Raw genomic sequence first — 17,813 nt, forward strand, 5'->3', positions numbered from 1 at the left:
GAAGGCCAAGCTTCAAGTCTCAACCCCAAATCTCAAAACAAAAGTTTTAGTGCACGAGATTCTCGTGAAAGTGTACAATTCTTCATGAAATGACCAACTATGGTGTGTGGTGAGTCCATCTTTTGATTCTTTTCCAAGTACGAGATGGCCCAGCTCGGTCCATGTAGTTCAATCGGTCTTTGTTAAATGAATAATAATTCCAAAAGATAAAAAGTATTCCTTTAACGAAAAAGATTTTTTTTAGAAAAGGCAGTTATCTTGAGGAATTAAAACCTTGGCCAACTAAACATAAATCCTCTGGGCACTTGTACATAAATTACCCGAAAGAAAAAAAACAAAGGTTGTTGACATGGGATCTTTGTTTTTTTATTCGCCACAGGATAGAAAGATAGTGCATTGCAAACCAATGGTGATATGCCGCTGATATCATACATTACAAAGTCGTTGGCGAATCTTGAAAACGATGCGGTTTCTCATATATTTTTTCTGAACAAGCGTAAAGTGTTCCTGACTTCCTACTATGTTGGGGAAATTGAGGAGGGCCTTTTAGGTATTTTGATTTCTTACGACTCCACAGGCGCAGCAGTAACAAGAATCCTATTTCCAGTTCTAGGTGCATCACCGGTTGTTCATCCGTGGAAAATGGGAGCAAATTAGCATTTGAGAGGATTCCTAACCCGTCTCTGCTTATCTGATTCTCCCCTTAATAAGAGATCCACCTCATTTTCTTTCCATTTTCTAGAGAGAGAGAGAGAGAGAAAGAGAGAGAGAGGCAGAGAAGCAGAAGAATATCAAGAGGAAGGGTAGGAAGGAGACTGAAGGGCAACTATGGGGGTTGTGAAATTGGCCATTGGGGATGCAGTGATCACCTTCTTGTGGGTGTTCGCCGTGTCTACTTTGGGCGCGCTCACTTCCATCATCACCTCCTACCTACAAGTCCAGCCCCCCCTTACGCTCCTTGTGACGACCACCCTCGTCTTCATCCTCGTCTACACCTTCACCGTCATCGGAGATATCTTGGGTGGTGCCAGTTTCAATGCGACGGGCACGGCTTCCTTCTACGCGGCCGGCGTAGGAAACGATAGCCTCTTTTCCATGGCCATCCGTTTCCCCGCTCAGGTAGAAGCAGGACCCCCCTCCAAAACACCCCAAGTTCATCAGATTCTTCGATCCCTTGTTTCCATACTAAAGATTTCCTATTGCGTTTCCGTCTTTTCTTTGTGTTGTTGCTGCCAATGTTTTGGTATTTAGGCAATTGGGGCAGTGGGTGGTGCATTGGCCATCAACGAATTCATGCCTGTGGAGTACAAACACATGCTTGAAGGGCCGTCGGTGAAGGTCGATTTGCACACCGCAGCCATCGCTGAAGGAGTCCTGACCTTCATTATCAGCCTCGCCGTCTTCTTCATCGTCATCAAGGGCCCGAATAGCTCGATTCTGAAGACGTGGTTGCTCTCCATGACAACTGTGCCGCTGGTCATTGCCGGATCCAGCTATACTGGGCCGTCGATGAACCCTGCCAATGTAAGCTCGAATCCCTCCGTGCTCCGTTTCATGCTATCTCTGTTTTTTTCCCTATTGTTTTTCAACCCTCGTGACTCATGAGCGTTTTGGTTTTAGTCCTTTTGACAATGGTGATTGCCTGAAAATTCTGATATTGCTTAGTGTTTTTCATGCCAAGGATTCTTTGTTATAATATGAGTTCCTGTCATTCATTGTTGACACTATAGCATGCTATTTGTTTTCTCATGTATAGATTGGATCTGCGATGATTCGCAGTTTTAAGAACACGCATCATGTATATAGGTGCTCTTTTTTCTATACATAGGCTGAGTTAAATTTGACTCGTATCTTTTTTGTAGCGCATTTTGCCACATTGTACAATCTCATTCTGTAGACACTTATTTTACAGAGAATTGTTCACGCTTTGAAATGGTTCTGTCGTACAGGTTTCCTTTACGGCATATTTTAAGCCGTTCCTCTTTTTCAGAAAGACTATTAGGTTGCTTGTGCCTGACAATCTCTCTCTCTCTCTCTCTCTCTCTCTTGTCTGGCCCATAATTCTTTGATCTGTTTGCTATGTTAACAATGCGTTTTCATGAGCAGTTTCCAAAGTCTACTGGGGATCATAAATTTATCATGATTGTGAGGGGGATATGGCTGCTGATCATTCGAGGAACAGACACAACTTGCAGCTCAATAATGATTAATTTTATTAGTATTTATTGGATTGGTCAGTTTGGATTTACCCAAAGCAACTTAAATTACTGTAACATGGTGAAGACCTCAACTGCACGGAGACTGTCTCCAAGGAAAAACTTTTATAAGTCAAACGCTAGGTGGGGAACATCAAAGGAAAAAAAAACTAGGTGGAGAATGCAAAGTTTCATTCATTATGAGAGGACAAATTGCATCTTTTAACTCAAAGCTATTTCTGTTCACTAAATATGTACAGCAACTAGAATCCAGATAAAAGTTAAGAACTAATGGAAAAAGGAGCATGATTTGGAAGATAGGGAGGTTTCTAAGGAGATGAAGAGGTAAAGAGAGCCATACTACATGACGTACCTGATGTTTCTTCATGTCATACATGTTAGGCAAGAAAGTGGAAAAGAAAAAGAAACTGACAAGATGGATAACATGTTAATTTTATGTTCAAGCATTTTCTGTTCTCCATTCCCATCATTTTCTGATTAGCCTATTCAACCCAATATCATGGATTCATTCCTCTTTGCTCAGTATCTGTTAATCACTCTTTTAGCTCTTGTTGCTATATATACTGACTATTTGATGTAACTCTCAAGACTCAAATTACTGATGAAAGGTCAGGAAGAAGGCTATCTATGATATTTCTGCTTGCATTGGTGTCAGCTATGTGATTAGTGTAATGAATGGTGGTCTTCCACAAAAGCACACGAATCTCTCAAAAGAGTGTCTATTAGAGACAACAAAACCCATAAAAGGGTATAAATGGAAGAACACAATAAAATAATAAATCTTTATTTATCACAAAAAATACTTAAGAAGCATTGATAACAATGTTGAAGGGGATCACCCCTATTTATACAAAATGGGAGAGAAAGAGAAGAGCTCACTTTGAGCTCTCTCTTGAGAGTCGTTGGACCCTAGTCCAATGGCTCTAATTATAGATGTTGGACTAGAGTCCAACGTCTATAATCTAGTCAAGTTCCTAGTTGAAACTTGACTATTTTATAACTTAAGTTCAATCCGAACTAGATATTGAAATCGAAAAATAAAGAAAAGAAAAATAATAAAAATAAAAATATATATAATAATAATATAATATAATAATATGAATATATATGTATATGTTACATTTTACATTTTAACACTCCCTCTCAAACTTATGGTACAATGAGCGAAAGATTGTCTAAGAGGAAGTGAAATTTGGGAGCGGCGAGAGGCTTGGTGAAGAAGTAATTGATACTCTGATGTAACATATGGCAGATCAATCGTTCCATGTAAATATTTTTCTCTGACATAGTGACAGTACATGTCAATATGTTTGGTGCGCTCATGAAATGTCTGGTTGCTTGCAACATAGATCGCACTTTTGTTGTTACAGCACATTCTTGAAGCTTGTGTCGTTTAAGCTCCCATATCAGCTAGCAGTTGTATGAACCAAACAACTTTCGTAGTGGTGGTTGTCATGGCTCTATATTCAGCTTCGGTGGAGGAAAGAGAGACCTTCTGCTGCTTTTTGCACCTCCACAAAATTAAAGATTCACCTAAGAAAACACAAAAACCAGTGGTTGAGTACTTATTATTAGGATCACCTCTCCGGTCAGCGTAAGTATAAGTAATTAAATCTAGTGATGATGAAGCAGACAAGAAGAGTTCTCGTGAAAGAGAGGACTTTAAGTATCTAATAATACGCAAAACCGCTCCCATATGCAATCATGAGGTTCTTGTCACAAACATGGTGGCAGGTCGAGGACGTGGAGGTTTTTGATGTGAATGTGGACAGGGAAGATGTAATCAAGGAGGTCGTGGATTACTTCCCACGCCCAATGTGTCACCCAATTCATTCCCAAGGAATCAATCTTCTAGACATATACCAACATGTTTTCAGTGTAATAAAAAGGGGTACATTAAGGCGAATTGCTGGCATAACCCACAAAACAGAGGCAAATTTAGTGGTGTTGGGCCTTCTATTAGAGGACAAGCAGGGGATGAAAAGGAGAATATAAAGAATCTCTTAATTTCTACTCTTTTCGAGTTGAGCTTCAAGCAGTCTGAGCAGGGGACTTGGTACATCGACTCTGGAGCTGCTGCACATGTGACAAGTGATGTTGGTAAGATCTCACAACCTATCCCTTATCTTATAAATTTAGTATCAAAACTGGAGATGGTGTTCTCCACCCTATATCTCATGTTGGAAACATTTCCCTTCCACTCCCCAATTCTTCACTTCGTTTATCTGATGTTTATCACTCACTTAGCATTGTTAAAAATATTGTTTCTGTTTCTAAACTTGTCGATGATACTAATTCTTATGTCGAATTTACTCCCTCTTCTGTATGTGTCAAGGATCTTCTCACGAAGAAGTCGCTCGTTGAAAGAGAATGACAGAGAAATATGTATATCCTTAAGGAGTCTCCTTTTGTTCGTGCTGCTCAAATAAATTCACAACCAGTTTAACCAGTGTCATTCAAAGATTGTTTTAGTCTGTCTCAGTGTAATAAGCCAGAAATCTGGCATCGTCGTTTGGGTCATTGTAATCGTTCATTCATTGAAAGACTTGTGTCTAGTGGACTTGTTCCACAGTCTAGTTTGAGTATTGAGTCTTATATTTCTCTTTGTTCTAGTTGCCATTTATGTGAGAGTCATATTCTTCCATTTCAATCAATAAATAAAAAAACTTCTATGCCTTTTGAAATTGTTTGTTCTGATGTTTGGGGACCTGCCCCGCAATCCTCTTTATCGGGCAGCTGCTATTATGTCACTTTTATCGATAGTTATTCTATTTACACTTGGATCTACTGTATGAAACACAAATCTAAAGTGTTCAAACCTTTTCGCTCATTTTGTACCCTAGTTTGTAATCAATTCTCATCTCGAATTCAACATTTTCAATGTGACTGTAGGGGAGAATATCTATCAAAGGAATTTACTGAATTTCTCCAGGATAATGGAATAAGTTGTCGAATATCTTGTCCTCACACACCGCAACAAAATGGTGTGGAGGAAAGAAAACACCGACACATTGTAGAAAGTGCATTGAGCATGATACATGACACTCATGTTCCTTTAAGCTTGTGGACGAAAGCTTTTCATTCTGCCGTGTATGTTATAAATCGATTGCCAATGAAATTACTTGCAAATCAATCTCCTTATTTTACACTCTTTAGGATTCATCCTGATTATAATGAACTGCAAGTGTTTGGATGCATATGTTATGTTCATATTGACAGTTCCCAACGTGACAAGTTCCAAAACAAGGCATGCAAGTGTAAGTTCGTTGGATATGTTGATCAGTACAGAGGTTATCGTTGCTATGATCCCACTACTAATCACATTAAAGTTTCACGGAATGTTGTGTTTGATGAAAATCATATTGAGAGCTCAAAAAAGGTAGAACACAACGTGAATGATGAAGGTTATCAGTCGTGGCTCGCTGCTGAGATGTTCGATCAAATGGCTACTCACGATGTTTCTTTATGTCATACACTATCGACTGAACAGAATAAACCCGATGTGCAATTACAAAGGGAAGAATCGCCAAATATGCAGGACACTATGCCTAGCATTTTAGATATTGCAAAGTTCCAAGGTGCTGTATATGTTCGACAAAATAAAGACAATGCTCAACGAACTGATGTGCAGACTGGAAGGCCTGAGAGAATTCGTCATCCTATTGAAAGATGGGTTAGTTATAACAACTTCTCTACAGACTTACAACTGTTCATCTCCCAGATTGAAAAGCCGGATGAACCTATTAGTTTTTCACAAGCATCTATGTCACTCAAATGGGTTGAAGCCATGAACAAGGAAATGAAAGCCTTACATGAGTGTGGGACGTAGGAGATTGTTTCCAGACCATCAGACAAAAATGTTGTAGGGTCTAAATGGGTCTATAAAATAAAGTATAAACCTGATGGATCTAGGCGAAGTTGATGGCAAAAGGTTTTACTCAAGAATATGAGCAAGATTACGATGAGACCTTTAGTCCTCTGGTCAAGATGAGAACTATTCAATTAATTTTGTCTTTGTCGGTTCAGTACTATGGATGGACTCTCAGTCAGCTTGATGTCAAAAATGCATTTTTGCATGGTAGTATGAAAGAAGAGGTGTATATGGAGCAACCCTCTGGTTATGCAGAATACAACCCCAACACACATGTTTGCAAACTACGAAGAGCCATCTACGGGTTAAAGTAGGCTTCTCGTTCATGGTTTGACAGTTTTTCCCTTGAAGTTCAACGATATGGTTTCATTCGTTCTCATCTCGATCATTCTTTGTTTATTTTCTGCGATCGTCAGGTACGTACCTTGATTCTTATATACGTAGATGATATTATTATTACTGGGAATTCAGATGAATACATAGAAGCTATCAAGGTCTTACTGAGTTGACAGTTCAAGATGAAAGATTTGAGAGTCTTGCGTTATTTCTTAGGAGTTGAAGTGGATAGACATAATGAATCTCTTTCATTAACCGAACACAAACATTCCTTGGATTTGTTGGAAAAGGCAGGCATGACAGATTGTAAACCACTATCCACTCCTAGTGTATTAAATCACAAGCTCAGCTCTCAAGATGGGGAATCATATAAAGACTCCAGGCAATATCGTAGTCTCGTGGGTATGCTTCAATACCTCACCTTCACCAGACCATACATCATGTATGCAGTGAATCAAGTATCACAATTCATGCATGACACACGAACAGAGCACATGAATACTGTTAAAAGAATCCTTCGATATTTAAAAGAGACTCTTGGAGATGGTCTAGTTTACCATCAGTCAAAGTCCAAGGGGGAGCGACATCAATTAGATGTGTACACAAATACAGATGACAGTCGATCGGTTTCTGGATATTGCATTTTTCTTGACGGGAACTTGATAGCATGGAGTAGCAGAAAACAACGTGCAGTTGTACGATCCAATACAGAAGCTGAGTATCTATGGCGGTTGCCACAGCAGAGGCTACATGGTTGAGATATCTTTTGACCGAGATCGGAGAATCTATTATGCTCACCAATCTCTTTTGTGATAATCAAAGTGCCATACAAATTGCCTTCAACCCCATTCATCACAGTCGTACCAAGCATATAGAGATTGATCAACACTTCATTCGGCAAAAGATCGAAGATAGAGAAGTTGAACCAACCTACGTTCCCACGGTTGATTAAGTGGCAGATTTGTTTACTAAGGGGCTTACCAGAATTCACTTTTGGTTTTTGAAGAACAAGTTGTCCATGGTACAAAACCATGCACAACTTGAGGGAGACTATTAAGATATGGGTCCAGATCTGGACCCATATCTCTGTATATCCATCTCGGGTCTAGACTGAAGGATCACAGACCCGATCTAATATGTACTTAATATATATGAAAAAATGTAGGGCGCGATCATTATTCAAGAATCGTGATACCCTATTGCTGCCACTCTCTCCTCTCGTCTTCTACAGTACAAACGACTGAAGAACAACAAAGATTCACGCCTGGGCAATACAGTTGTAGCCTTTGTGCTTAGAGTCACTCAGCGTGTTCTCCATCATCGCTGCCACTTTCACAGATCCAGACCGGCCTCGTACCAGGTACGCCAACGATCTTGCTGCTCTTACAGCAACAACCGTTCCAGTTGAGGCTTCAGTTGAAGAGGATGCCTGAAGGATCTCCATCAATTGAGCCATAGATATAGGTGCATCTTGTTATTTTGATTCTGATTCAACAAATGCAACTCTCTTTTCTTTTTTTCTCTTCTCTTTAACTTTGGACATTAAGGCCTATAGTGCCCTCTGGCTCATGACAATGGTAGCAAATGACTTTTCTTTTGTCAAAGTCACCATGCTATTTACTAAAATGAGGCGGCTTGGAAGTGCACACATAATTCTCCGGTCTAGATACAGTTAGAACGGAGTCATCATCAGTTTTTGGAGTATTTTTTCTAAGTCTTTTTTTCTTCATAGTCAGTTCTTCTATAGTATCAATAATAAAAGAAACATTTCCACGATGTAAAAGAGCCGATTTGGTGGACTCAAATTCCGGCCTTAAACCATTTACGAATTGATAGAAATGTTTCGTATCGAGTTGCTTTTGGCGAATCTCGATATCTTCGGCACAATGCCATTTGGGCTCAAGAAGAGTCAATTCTTCCTAAAGTTTGAATAACTCATTGTAATACTCTCTAATAAACTTGTCTTTTTGAGTCATTGTCCGAACTTTATCTTGCGAATTGCGTACATGTGTAATACCTTTAAGGGAATACATATTTTTAAGGTATTCCCAAGCCTTAGCGGCATGATCAAACTTAGCAAGACTAGAGCATTTTTTATTGTCTACGATATAAATTAGCCACAATATAATTTTTGCATGTCGTATCCTCTATTCTTTTCATTTTTTCTCATAAGTGTTCAAAGCCTTACTCTTCTCTCATTCCGTTAGAGGAACTTCTTTATCACCCTCAATTTTTGTGAGAACTAGTTTATGTTCCAAATCAGAACCATCCACTATACCCCACAACCCTTTTCCCCAAATGTGGTGCTTCATAATCGAAGCCCACATTACATAATTAGTATTATTTAATTTCATGGGCATGATGGTGATCTTATCATTGTCATCCATCTTTTACAAGGGTGAGAAAAGAAAAAAATAGATGAGAGATGAGAAAAGAGAAAGAGAAGGATAAGAGAGGGAATGAGTGAGAAACAACACGAAATTTCGTAGCCAAAATTTCTCCAATTCCCTTTTTTCTTCAAAAAAATCTTCTTGAATCATGAACAAGATGATAAAACACCCTTTGTAAATGAGGCACAGAAAACAAGGCAAAAGTTCTTCAAAATCTAGGATCTCCACTGCTCTGATACCATGTAATGAAATGGTGATCTTCTACAAAAGCACATGAATCTCTCAAAAGAGTGTCTATTAGAGACACTTCAAACAAAACCTATGTCACATGGGTGCGGGTGCAGGTGCAGGTGCAAGGATGCGGCACTTCCAAAAAACCCAAGTGTGGGGGTGCGGCAAAACAAAAACAAAAAATATATATATAGGACTTATAACCAGTTTTTTTTTTTTGCTGGTGTGTTTGTTTGAAGACTTGTTACCCACATTCTGCTTGTTGTGTACTTTGGCGCAACGGGACAAAATTGATGAACCGAAAGGATTGGCGATCTGATCGACCCAGCTGCTGCGTTCTGCTGACTGTCATGATTCAATCATGTCTGAAACTCCCTGGTCTTCACGAAAAAAAATATAAGCGAAAGGTTTGATGTGGTTTGTTGGAGAGAGAGTCTTCACGAGGCCTACGACTCCACCGCCACTGCCACGCCACTGCCTAGGGTTCTTCAAATTTCATTTTATATACAGTTGCACACAGATCTCCGGTCTGGACTCTGGATGACAGCTAAAAGAAATTTATTGGATTTGACATGTGGAAAAGAGAGGTCTACACCAGGCTACGACTAGAGCACCCATCTCGTCAGGAGAAAAGTGAATACTAATAGCCACCAAGGCTACCACCACCATTATCATTTATTATGGAGAGAGAAAATCCTTGACGAAGAAAGATCGGGATGCCAACAAAGCTCGTCAGATGTTGTGGACACAAGTGCCCCTTTATAAAACAAGAGCAGCAGCAGCAAGCAGGCATCCACGCTTCGGCTGCTCCGTCCTTTCATTCTCTCATCACTACCTGCAGGGATCCAGCAAGGGGTGGGGAGAGGTGAAGAATCTGGAAGTCCTCATCAGGGAATAGGCAAACTCTAAAGAGACCGAAGCTATCAAGGCTAAAATCAAAATCCAGCAAGGGGCGGGTCCCGCTGCGTGGTCAGCTGTCAACAGATTTTTTTTTTAAATTCCGCAACACATTTCACAGGGCAAAAAAAAAAATTTTAAAAAATCAAAAAATTGGACCAAAATGACCCTGGGTGCGGTCAACGCACCCAGGGTCGGGTTAACCGCACCCGGTGCCGCACCCGCATGCGCACGCGCACCCGCATCGCGTCGCGTCGACGCGGGTGCGGCACCTGTCTAGCCGAATTCCTGTGACATAGAACAAAACCCATAAAAGGGTATAAATGGAAGAACACAATAAAATAATAAATCTTTATTTACCACAAAAAATGCTTAAGAAGCATTGATAACAATGTTGAAGGGGATTACTACGTCTATAATCTAGTCAAGTTCCTAGTTGGAACTTGACTATTTTATAACTCTAGTTCAATCCGAACTAGATATCGAAACCAAAAAATAAAGAAAAGAAAAATAATAAAAATAAAATATATATAATAATAATATAATATATTATATTATTATTATATATTTATATGTTACATTTTACATTTTAACAATTAGATGGTATTGCCTTTTACATTTCTGCTTGAGATATGAAATTTTTTATTGTAATTGTTGTTCTCAGTGTTGAGGTATTAGAGAAATTCTTTCCATCTAATGTATGTGTGAGTTCTCTCCATTTAAAGAGATATTTTTCTAGTTGTTATGGTGTTTTCTCTTTTGAGTTGATCGATCTTAGTCTTTTCTCATAAACAAGACATGATTTTCTTCAAACCCATCACTTAAGGACAGCAGTTGGCCAGCTGATTGAATAAATTTATAAAGCAACTTTTATTTGAGATGTATGCTCTGTATACACGAATTGCAAATGGTCATAGAACTGATCAGTACTCAAGCTTCTTGTGGTATGAACGGTGTTTATTTCTAAATTAACAAAAGATCTAGGCCTTTTGGAATGTGTGCTTGCTGCTGCTGGCAGATGTCTTGGTCATGGCTGCAGTTTTGGCATAGAAGTGCAAATGACTTTCTTCCATGAGTGATATTCTTTTCATAGCATCCAAAGTGCATCTTTTTGCGGATTGCTGAATACGAATGTTGTATGGCCAGCAGCTTACTGGAAATGTAGAGGGAAGATGTCCTTGTTGTGTTATGCTTATGAATGGTTTTATTTCAAGATTAGGAGATGCAAACACCTTGATGAACCAACTAGCATCTGGACATATTGTGTTAGGTTCCTGTTCAATTTTAAAAAATTTCTTTCCATCTTTATAGAATAAAGAGGAAACTGGAAAAAGACTGGCTTCCACACAGCCAGTTGATTCTGGTGATTGGTGTAGACAGGCTTCTTGCAGATTCCAACTGGTAACAGCTGATGTGACTGCTTCATTCTATTGTGCTGCATGGATAACATATTGATCTTGGCATGTTTAGAAACTGATCAATGACATCACCAACAAATGATTGAACCTCATAGCTAAGCAGTTGTGCCTTTCTCTGTTGAATGCTCTTTTCTATATTGCAATGATTTGGACTTTTAGCGTGTTTTGGTGCTTGTGATTGAAAGCCTGTTCCATGAAGCAAGATTTGTTTTTTGATCTTACCCGACAAAACATGTAAGCTGTATTCCAGGAAAAAATAATAATTTGAGGAAAATGTATCCATGGATATTAGTTGAGAGGTGTATGCTGCAGGCAAGAATCAAAGTAGAGTTGAACATCTAAAAATGGAAAAGGTACTAGTATAAAGTACCTGAAGAGTATCATTGGAGAAGCTTTTCTGTGTTAGAAACGAGAAATGATCATCCTCTATCTGCTATGGTGAGAGTGAAGCAAGATATACTAATGACCTCTGAAACTGTTAAATGAAGTGAATCCATAAAGAAATGAAATTTTTTTGCTGGTGACGCTTGTATCTGTAGGTGGAATAAACTGCAAAGGAACAGGGTATGTCGTCTAAATGTAACATACTTTGGCTTGATTCCTCTTTCTCCTGACAATGCCTACATATTCAATCTGTCTGAGTGGTTAGTGTCTACATTTTTCAGTCAAACAGCCTGTCATCAAGATCACTGGAGATCAGGTGGAATCACATTGCACAAAACAAAAAACAGTGATGCCCCATCTCACTGCATGATGTGTGTTGCTGGGCTGCATAAGACTTGCCAAGAGCCATTTGATGTTGTGGGCCCACAGTCTGGATCAGACAGGTGTTTTGTTGTCTTGGCAGAGTCACATTTTTTGTGCAATGTGATTACACCTGATCCGCCGATGCCTGTAACAATCCTTAATTAAAGATGCATAATGTTTTAATGAGGTTTTACCTCAATGCTTGATACCTTGTAGTAGGTATTCTTGATTCAATGCTTTAAATCATTTAAGGATTCTCGCTGTGCTAATTTACTTTTCAAAAGAAATTTGCTTTTTGTGTGTTCTTTTATTTTGTTCTGAATGTTGTGCATATGGTGCCATCGGCTCTTATGGGGTTTTCTAATTCTCTTTCATTCAAGAGAACGTATTTCATCTTGCTAAAGATCTTAAACAATACATTAGAACGATTATGGAAAATGCATTTCAAGGTAGGACTAGTTGTGTCCGGAGACTGGACTTTGTTTCATGTGAACATGCATTTTTAGCATTTGCATTGCATTCATATTTTTTCGTTGAAGAGTTGATGAAGTCTGAATATGGGTTTCCTATAATGCAGGCATATGGTTGGGCATACATCAGCAACCGCCACAACACATGGGAGCAGTTCTACGTCTACTGGATCACTCCTTTGATCGGATCAATTGTGGCTGCTTGGGTTTTCAGACTCTTCTCTCCTCCAAAGCCAAAAGTCAAGAAAGCCTGAGTACAGAAACCAAAGTAATTGGTTTTACGATTCAAAATGATGAATAATGTTTTTAGCATCATAGAATTGTCACACACTGGTTAATTATGTTCCCATGGTAAACTGATGTCACTTTTAGTTCGGTTAAGAATGGAAAGGCTAGGATATATCATCGTCATTATGTTGTCATATTGCCATCATATTTCTTAAAAATTTGGACTAGCTGCTCTCTCTCTCTCTCTCTCTCTCTCTCTCTCTCTCTCTCTCTCTCTCTGTGTATATATATATATATATATATATATATGGTGTGATTGGTTAGTGGTGCTGCTACAATGGAGGCAAGACTCCTGGCATTTTATTATATTCTAAGATTGCTCCTCATAAGCTTTGCATTGCATTAAATCCTGCCTTCTTCGTAGTGGAGCACTCACAAGTAGGCATTTTTTGTGATTGGATCTCTCTCTCTCTCTCTCTCTCTCTCTCTCTCTCTCTCTCTCTCTCTCTCTCTCTCTCTGGCTGGGTTGGTTATCAAATTGAACTTGAGTGTAGACAGCAAGGGCTGTAAACGGTTTGGATTTGGATTGGATATGACCAATAACATATTTGACTAATCGGATATTGGTTGAAAGGATTCGGATGGTGAAAAGCTCATGTAAACAAATTCGGATATGCATAAAATTTGGATGTTTGTCGGATTTGGTAGCAAAAAATCAGAACCATATCCACATCTAATTATATTTGGACATGATTTTGGCTTACCAAATGCAACTAAATGGAACCAACCGGGCTCCGCTTGTCTGGTAGGTGCAGCTAGTGCACGTCACCTTGTGTTGGGATGTTGCAAGTTCAAATCCCAATGGTATTGTTGTATGACTGGTAGGGCTCTGCCTAACCCCAAAAAGAATGCAACTAAATGGAATAGAATTTGGTCAGATATTAGATAAAATCCGATTCATTGACATCCCTGAGACAACCGTAGTCTGAACTAAGGTGTCAAAGTGGCATGTAAATGGTCGTTTTTTTACCATAAATCTAGTTTATGGACTGTACAAGTTAAACCGGACCTTCATCACACCTGGATTTGACTCTGAGGTGCTCGTACAGGGTCTGGGTTTGGCTGCTACAAAACCATACCTGGGTCCTATAAGGGTAACCACAAAACCAACCCAAGTCAGACCCAGTAAATAAATTTATATATTTTTACATTAAGCAAAATTTTAGATCTTGGTCGTAACTCGGGTCCGAACGGCTCTGATATGAAATGTTTATCAAGGTTGTTAAATGCGATGAGGCGAAGCGAGGCGTTGAAGCGTAAGCTTCATGATCAGAATAATAAAATATATAATATTAATAAAATAATGAAAATTTTAAATAAGCACTTTGCTTTTAGTTATTTTAGTACAAAATCATAAGAAAATAAAATAAAGATTCATCACCGATCTCTGCGTCTGCCATTAACTGATCGGGGCCGGACAGGGAGGCGACGTCAGAATCGACCTTGAATGAGACAATGCTTGCAGAGTTTTCCAAGAACTGCTCGCCGATGAGAAACCGCGCACCACGATACTCAAAGAGGAAGAGGAGGAGAGTGTACCAAATTATGCATTGGAGGACGACGATACCATGAGGCTGCCGAGACAGACCCTCACGGGCTACATTTGATCTTGAGAGCAGTTTTTCATTACGTTTAGCCCTTCCTTAGGACCAGTCACCATACTGTTTTGGCTTATGTGATAGGCTTCCAATGCAACAATTTGCTTCTTATTTTTGCAAGTGGCAAATTTTTCTCTAATGGATCTACATGATCCTATATTTGTAACGAAACAAGTGGAAAGCAAAAATACAATGTGCACAAGCACATACACTAGTCCTCTAAGGGACAATACAAAGGTATTAAGGCACTACACAAGCACAAAGTGCATACAAGAGCTTCAAAGAGCTTAACAATAATACAAAAAAATAAAAAATAATATTATATTGACCACAAATATGCTTAGCAAAAGCATAGTTTTCAAGGTGGGGCAAACAACCCCCTTATATACAAGTAATGTTCTCTCAAAAAAATATATAAAAGTAATGGGCCTGAGCAAGTTGAGAGGAGGCCCCATGCCTGACGATGTCCGAAGAGGGAAAGAGGGGGTGCTCGGCACCCACCTGCCTGGCAGAACCAGAGCCACCCACCATGGTGGCTCCGATCTGCCGACCGAGAAAGGAAGAGTAGAGAGGGAGGCAGGACCTCGCTCTTGCCTGCTAAGAGGGCACAGAGACAGGGGTGAAGCCCCTGCCTGACGAAGGCAAAAAGGGAGGCAGGTGGCTTCGCCCCTGCCGGCCGAAAGACCACAAGGTTTAAACACAGGCGGCAGGGGGCAATGTCCCTGCCGACCTATCAGAAAACAAGATGCAGGGGAAAAAGGCCCTGCCGAATCGATCGAACACAGGCGGCAGGGGGCGTCGCCCCTGTCGGCCTGCTGAAAAAGAAACGGAGACGAAGAAGACAAGGATGAAGAAGAAGAAGAGGACATCCATGGGGGAGAGGGGGGTTACGGATAGAGTAGGGGTGGCAAGGAGCGTTGCCCCCTGCCAGCCGATCTTCCGAAAAAGCAGGGCGAACCAGAGAGAGATGGAGCAGGGAAGGGGGCAGCGCCCCTCCCCTGCGAGCCTAACACAGTGTGAGAGAGGGGGAGATGTCACCTGAGAGGGATGGATGTGCAGGGTTCTTCGGCGAGGGTCGTCGACGAGGTTGTCTACGTCGATCCTAGCAAACAGAAGAAGGGGATGAAGGAGAGGAAGAACGAAAAGAAGAAGAAAAGACAACACAGGAAGAGGGGGTTACCTGCGAGGTGACCGGCGAGGGGGAGCCCAGAGACAGATGGGGTGTCAGGCGAGGGAGGTGGAAGCAGGGACCCGGGGAGGTGCTCGTCGGATTGAGCCTACCGGCGAGACGGGGCTCGAGGCAGGGTGGGCTCTAGAGTGAGGGGGGTCAGGCAAACAGGGAGAGAGAAAGGCAGCGGGGATTCGGAGGGTACCTAGGGGTTGCCCAGGGGTGTCCCCGGTGGCGGATTTTGGCAAGGAAGGAGCGGTTTGTAGGGACTACACAGATGCCTACGCTTTGAAAGCGAAACCCGTTTCGACTTGAGGTGTGCGCTTCACATGAGTGAAGCGTACGTTTCAAGCCTGAAACGCCTCAATGCAATGCCTCAATACCTTGAGCGTGCGCTTCGTCTATGAGGTGTACCCTTCAGGTATTGAGGCGTACGCCTCTCACAACACTGATGTTTATAACCAGCTTCATATGCAAGTCGGACACTGTGAATCCTACCTGAATTAGTTAATTAGCCATCTTTCTTTATTACCAAACATGGATCCTGGCAAATCTAGTACCTTCAGGTTGGGGTCATACCTGACCCATTGCACCCCTAATACGGAGTATATAAAGCCGATAGTAACCCAACTCTAAAGATGTCAACAGTTTGGATTCTGATAAGCCATCGACCAAATCCGAATCCGTTTAACTTGATTCAGTTAAAGAAATGGCATCCGATTAATAATAGGATAAAAAATTTGGCATAGAGATTTTGTATCTGCGCCTGAATCTAAATACGAGTCAAACATTTGAATCCAGTTACAAGTAAAAAAGAAACATAATCATTGGCTATTTAAGCTAAATCACATTCAGATTCGATAATAATTTTTTTTTTCATCTGAATCCACTAGGATCTTTCTCCTGTTCTTTTTTCAAAATGTGGTGCCTGCGTGTGTAGGAAGAGAAACCGATCAACAACCGAGGTGGTATCCCATTATGTGTCAAGCTGAAGGCCCAGGATGGAATCCCTCAGATACATTGGGCGGTTGTTATTCTGGTGGGGGTCCGCCTAAGCCCAGCTTGACTTTCAGAGAAACCGACCAACAATAGATATAGAGTGGAGTCGCTTGGAAAAGACTAGAAAACGGGGACAGAAGCCCAAAATCAACAAGAGATGGACAGAACAACCATGCATGGCACCCATTCTCTTTGATGCGTGGGACGCGAACGCTGAAACAAAGACACGTCCTCAAGAGCCACCAATCCTTTTAAAACCCCTGCCCTTGCTGCTCCCTCCCTCTCTTCCCGCGCTTCTTTAGTGTTAAGCTTCTGAGCCACTCGAGAAATTCTGCTCTGTTCTCGCCAATTTTCACTCGCTTAGCTCTTCCTTCGTTCGTGATGGCTTTCACGACCAGCCAAACCTTGCGGCGTTCCTTACTTCTCTTCCTCGTGATGTCCTTTATCCTGGTTGCCTCATCTATGGTTGGGAGTGGAGGGGATACAGCAGAGGATGAAGCCAACCCCTCAGCCGAAGCCTTCAAGGAGAAGTCCGAACAACTCAAGCAGACCGCAGAGGAGAACCTGCAAACTGGCAAAGAGAAGGCCAAAGAAACTTCCGAGTCATGGACCAAATGGGCCAAGGACAAAATCTCAGAGTAACCAACTACATGGAACTCTCTCTCTCTCTCTCTCTCTATATATATATATATATATATATATATATATATATATATATATATATATATATATGTGTGTGTGTGTGTGTGTGTGTGTGTGTGTGCTGAAAAAGAAAAAAATGCAGAGGCCTTGGTCTGAAACATGACGATGTTAAAGGAAGCTCCTCAGGAGGCACAAGACAAAATCCGTGGCGCCAAAGAGAAGTTGCAGGAAGCAACCTCAGGTAAATGGACAGGCCATACTTGTTTCCTTTAAAAAAAAGTGGTTCATACATCTTGTGCGCTATGATTTTTGCATCTTTGCAGAAATGGCAAGTCGGGGTATGGACAAAGTGCGCGAGCATAAACAGTACGCACAAGAAAAGGCCGAGAGCATGGTGGAAGAAAGGAGGAGGATGGCGCAGGAGAAGATCAGGCAGGCCGAGGAGCTGCTGAACGAGGCCAAGGAAAGGGCCAGAGAGGGGACCTACCAAGCCATGGTCGCTGCCGGCAGCGTCTACGAGAAAACGTTGGAGAAGGCCAGGG

At 41.0% G+C, this 17,813-nt stretch overlaps 1 protein-coding gene across 1 annotated transcript; it reads left to right on the forward strand.

Moving 5' to 3' along the window:
* Nucleotides 1-611: 611 nt before the first annotated feature.
* On the forward strand, nt 612-13,031 carry LOC149842790 (aquaporin SIP1-2-like). Its single transcript, XM_089999441.1, has 3 exons — nt 612-1,119; nt 1,252-1,524; nt 12,684-13,031. The coding sequence occupies exons 1-3, from the start codon at nt 829-831 to the stop codon at nt 12,828-12,830; spliced, it is 711 nt and encodes a 236-aa protein (XP_089855567.1). The 5' UTR covers nt 612-828; the 3' UTR covers nt 12,831-13,031.
* Nucleotides 13,032-17,813: the final 4,782 nt, after the last annotated feature.

This window comes from Nuphar pumila, chromosome 3 (genome assembly GCF_984573655.1).
Source record: "Nuphar pumila chromosome 3, dmNupPumi1.hap1.1, whole genome shotgun sequence".
NCBI lineage: Eukaryota > Viridiplantae > Streptophyta > Magnoliopsida > Nymphaeales > Nymphaeaceae > Nuphar > Nuphar pumila.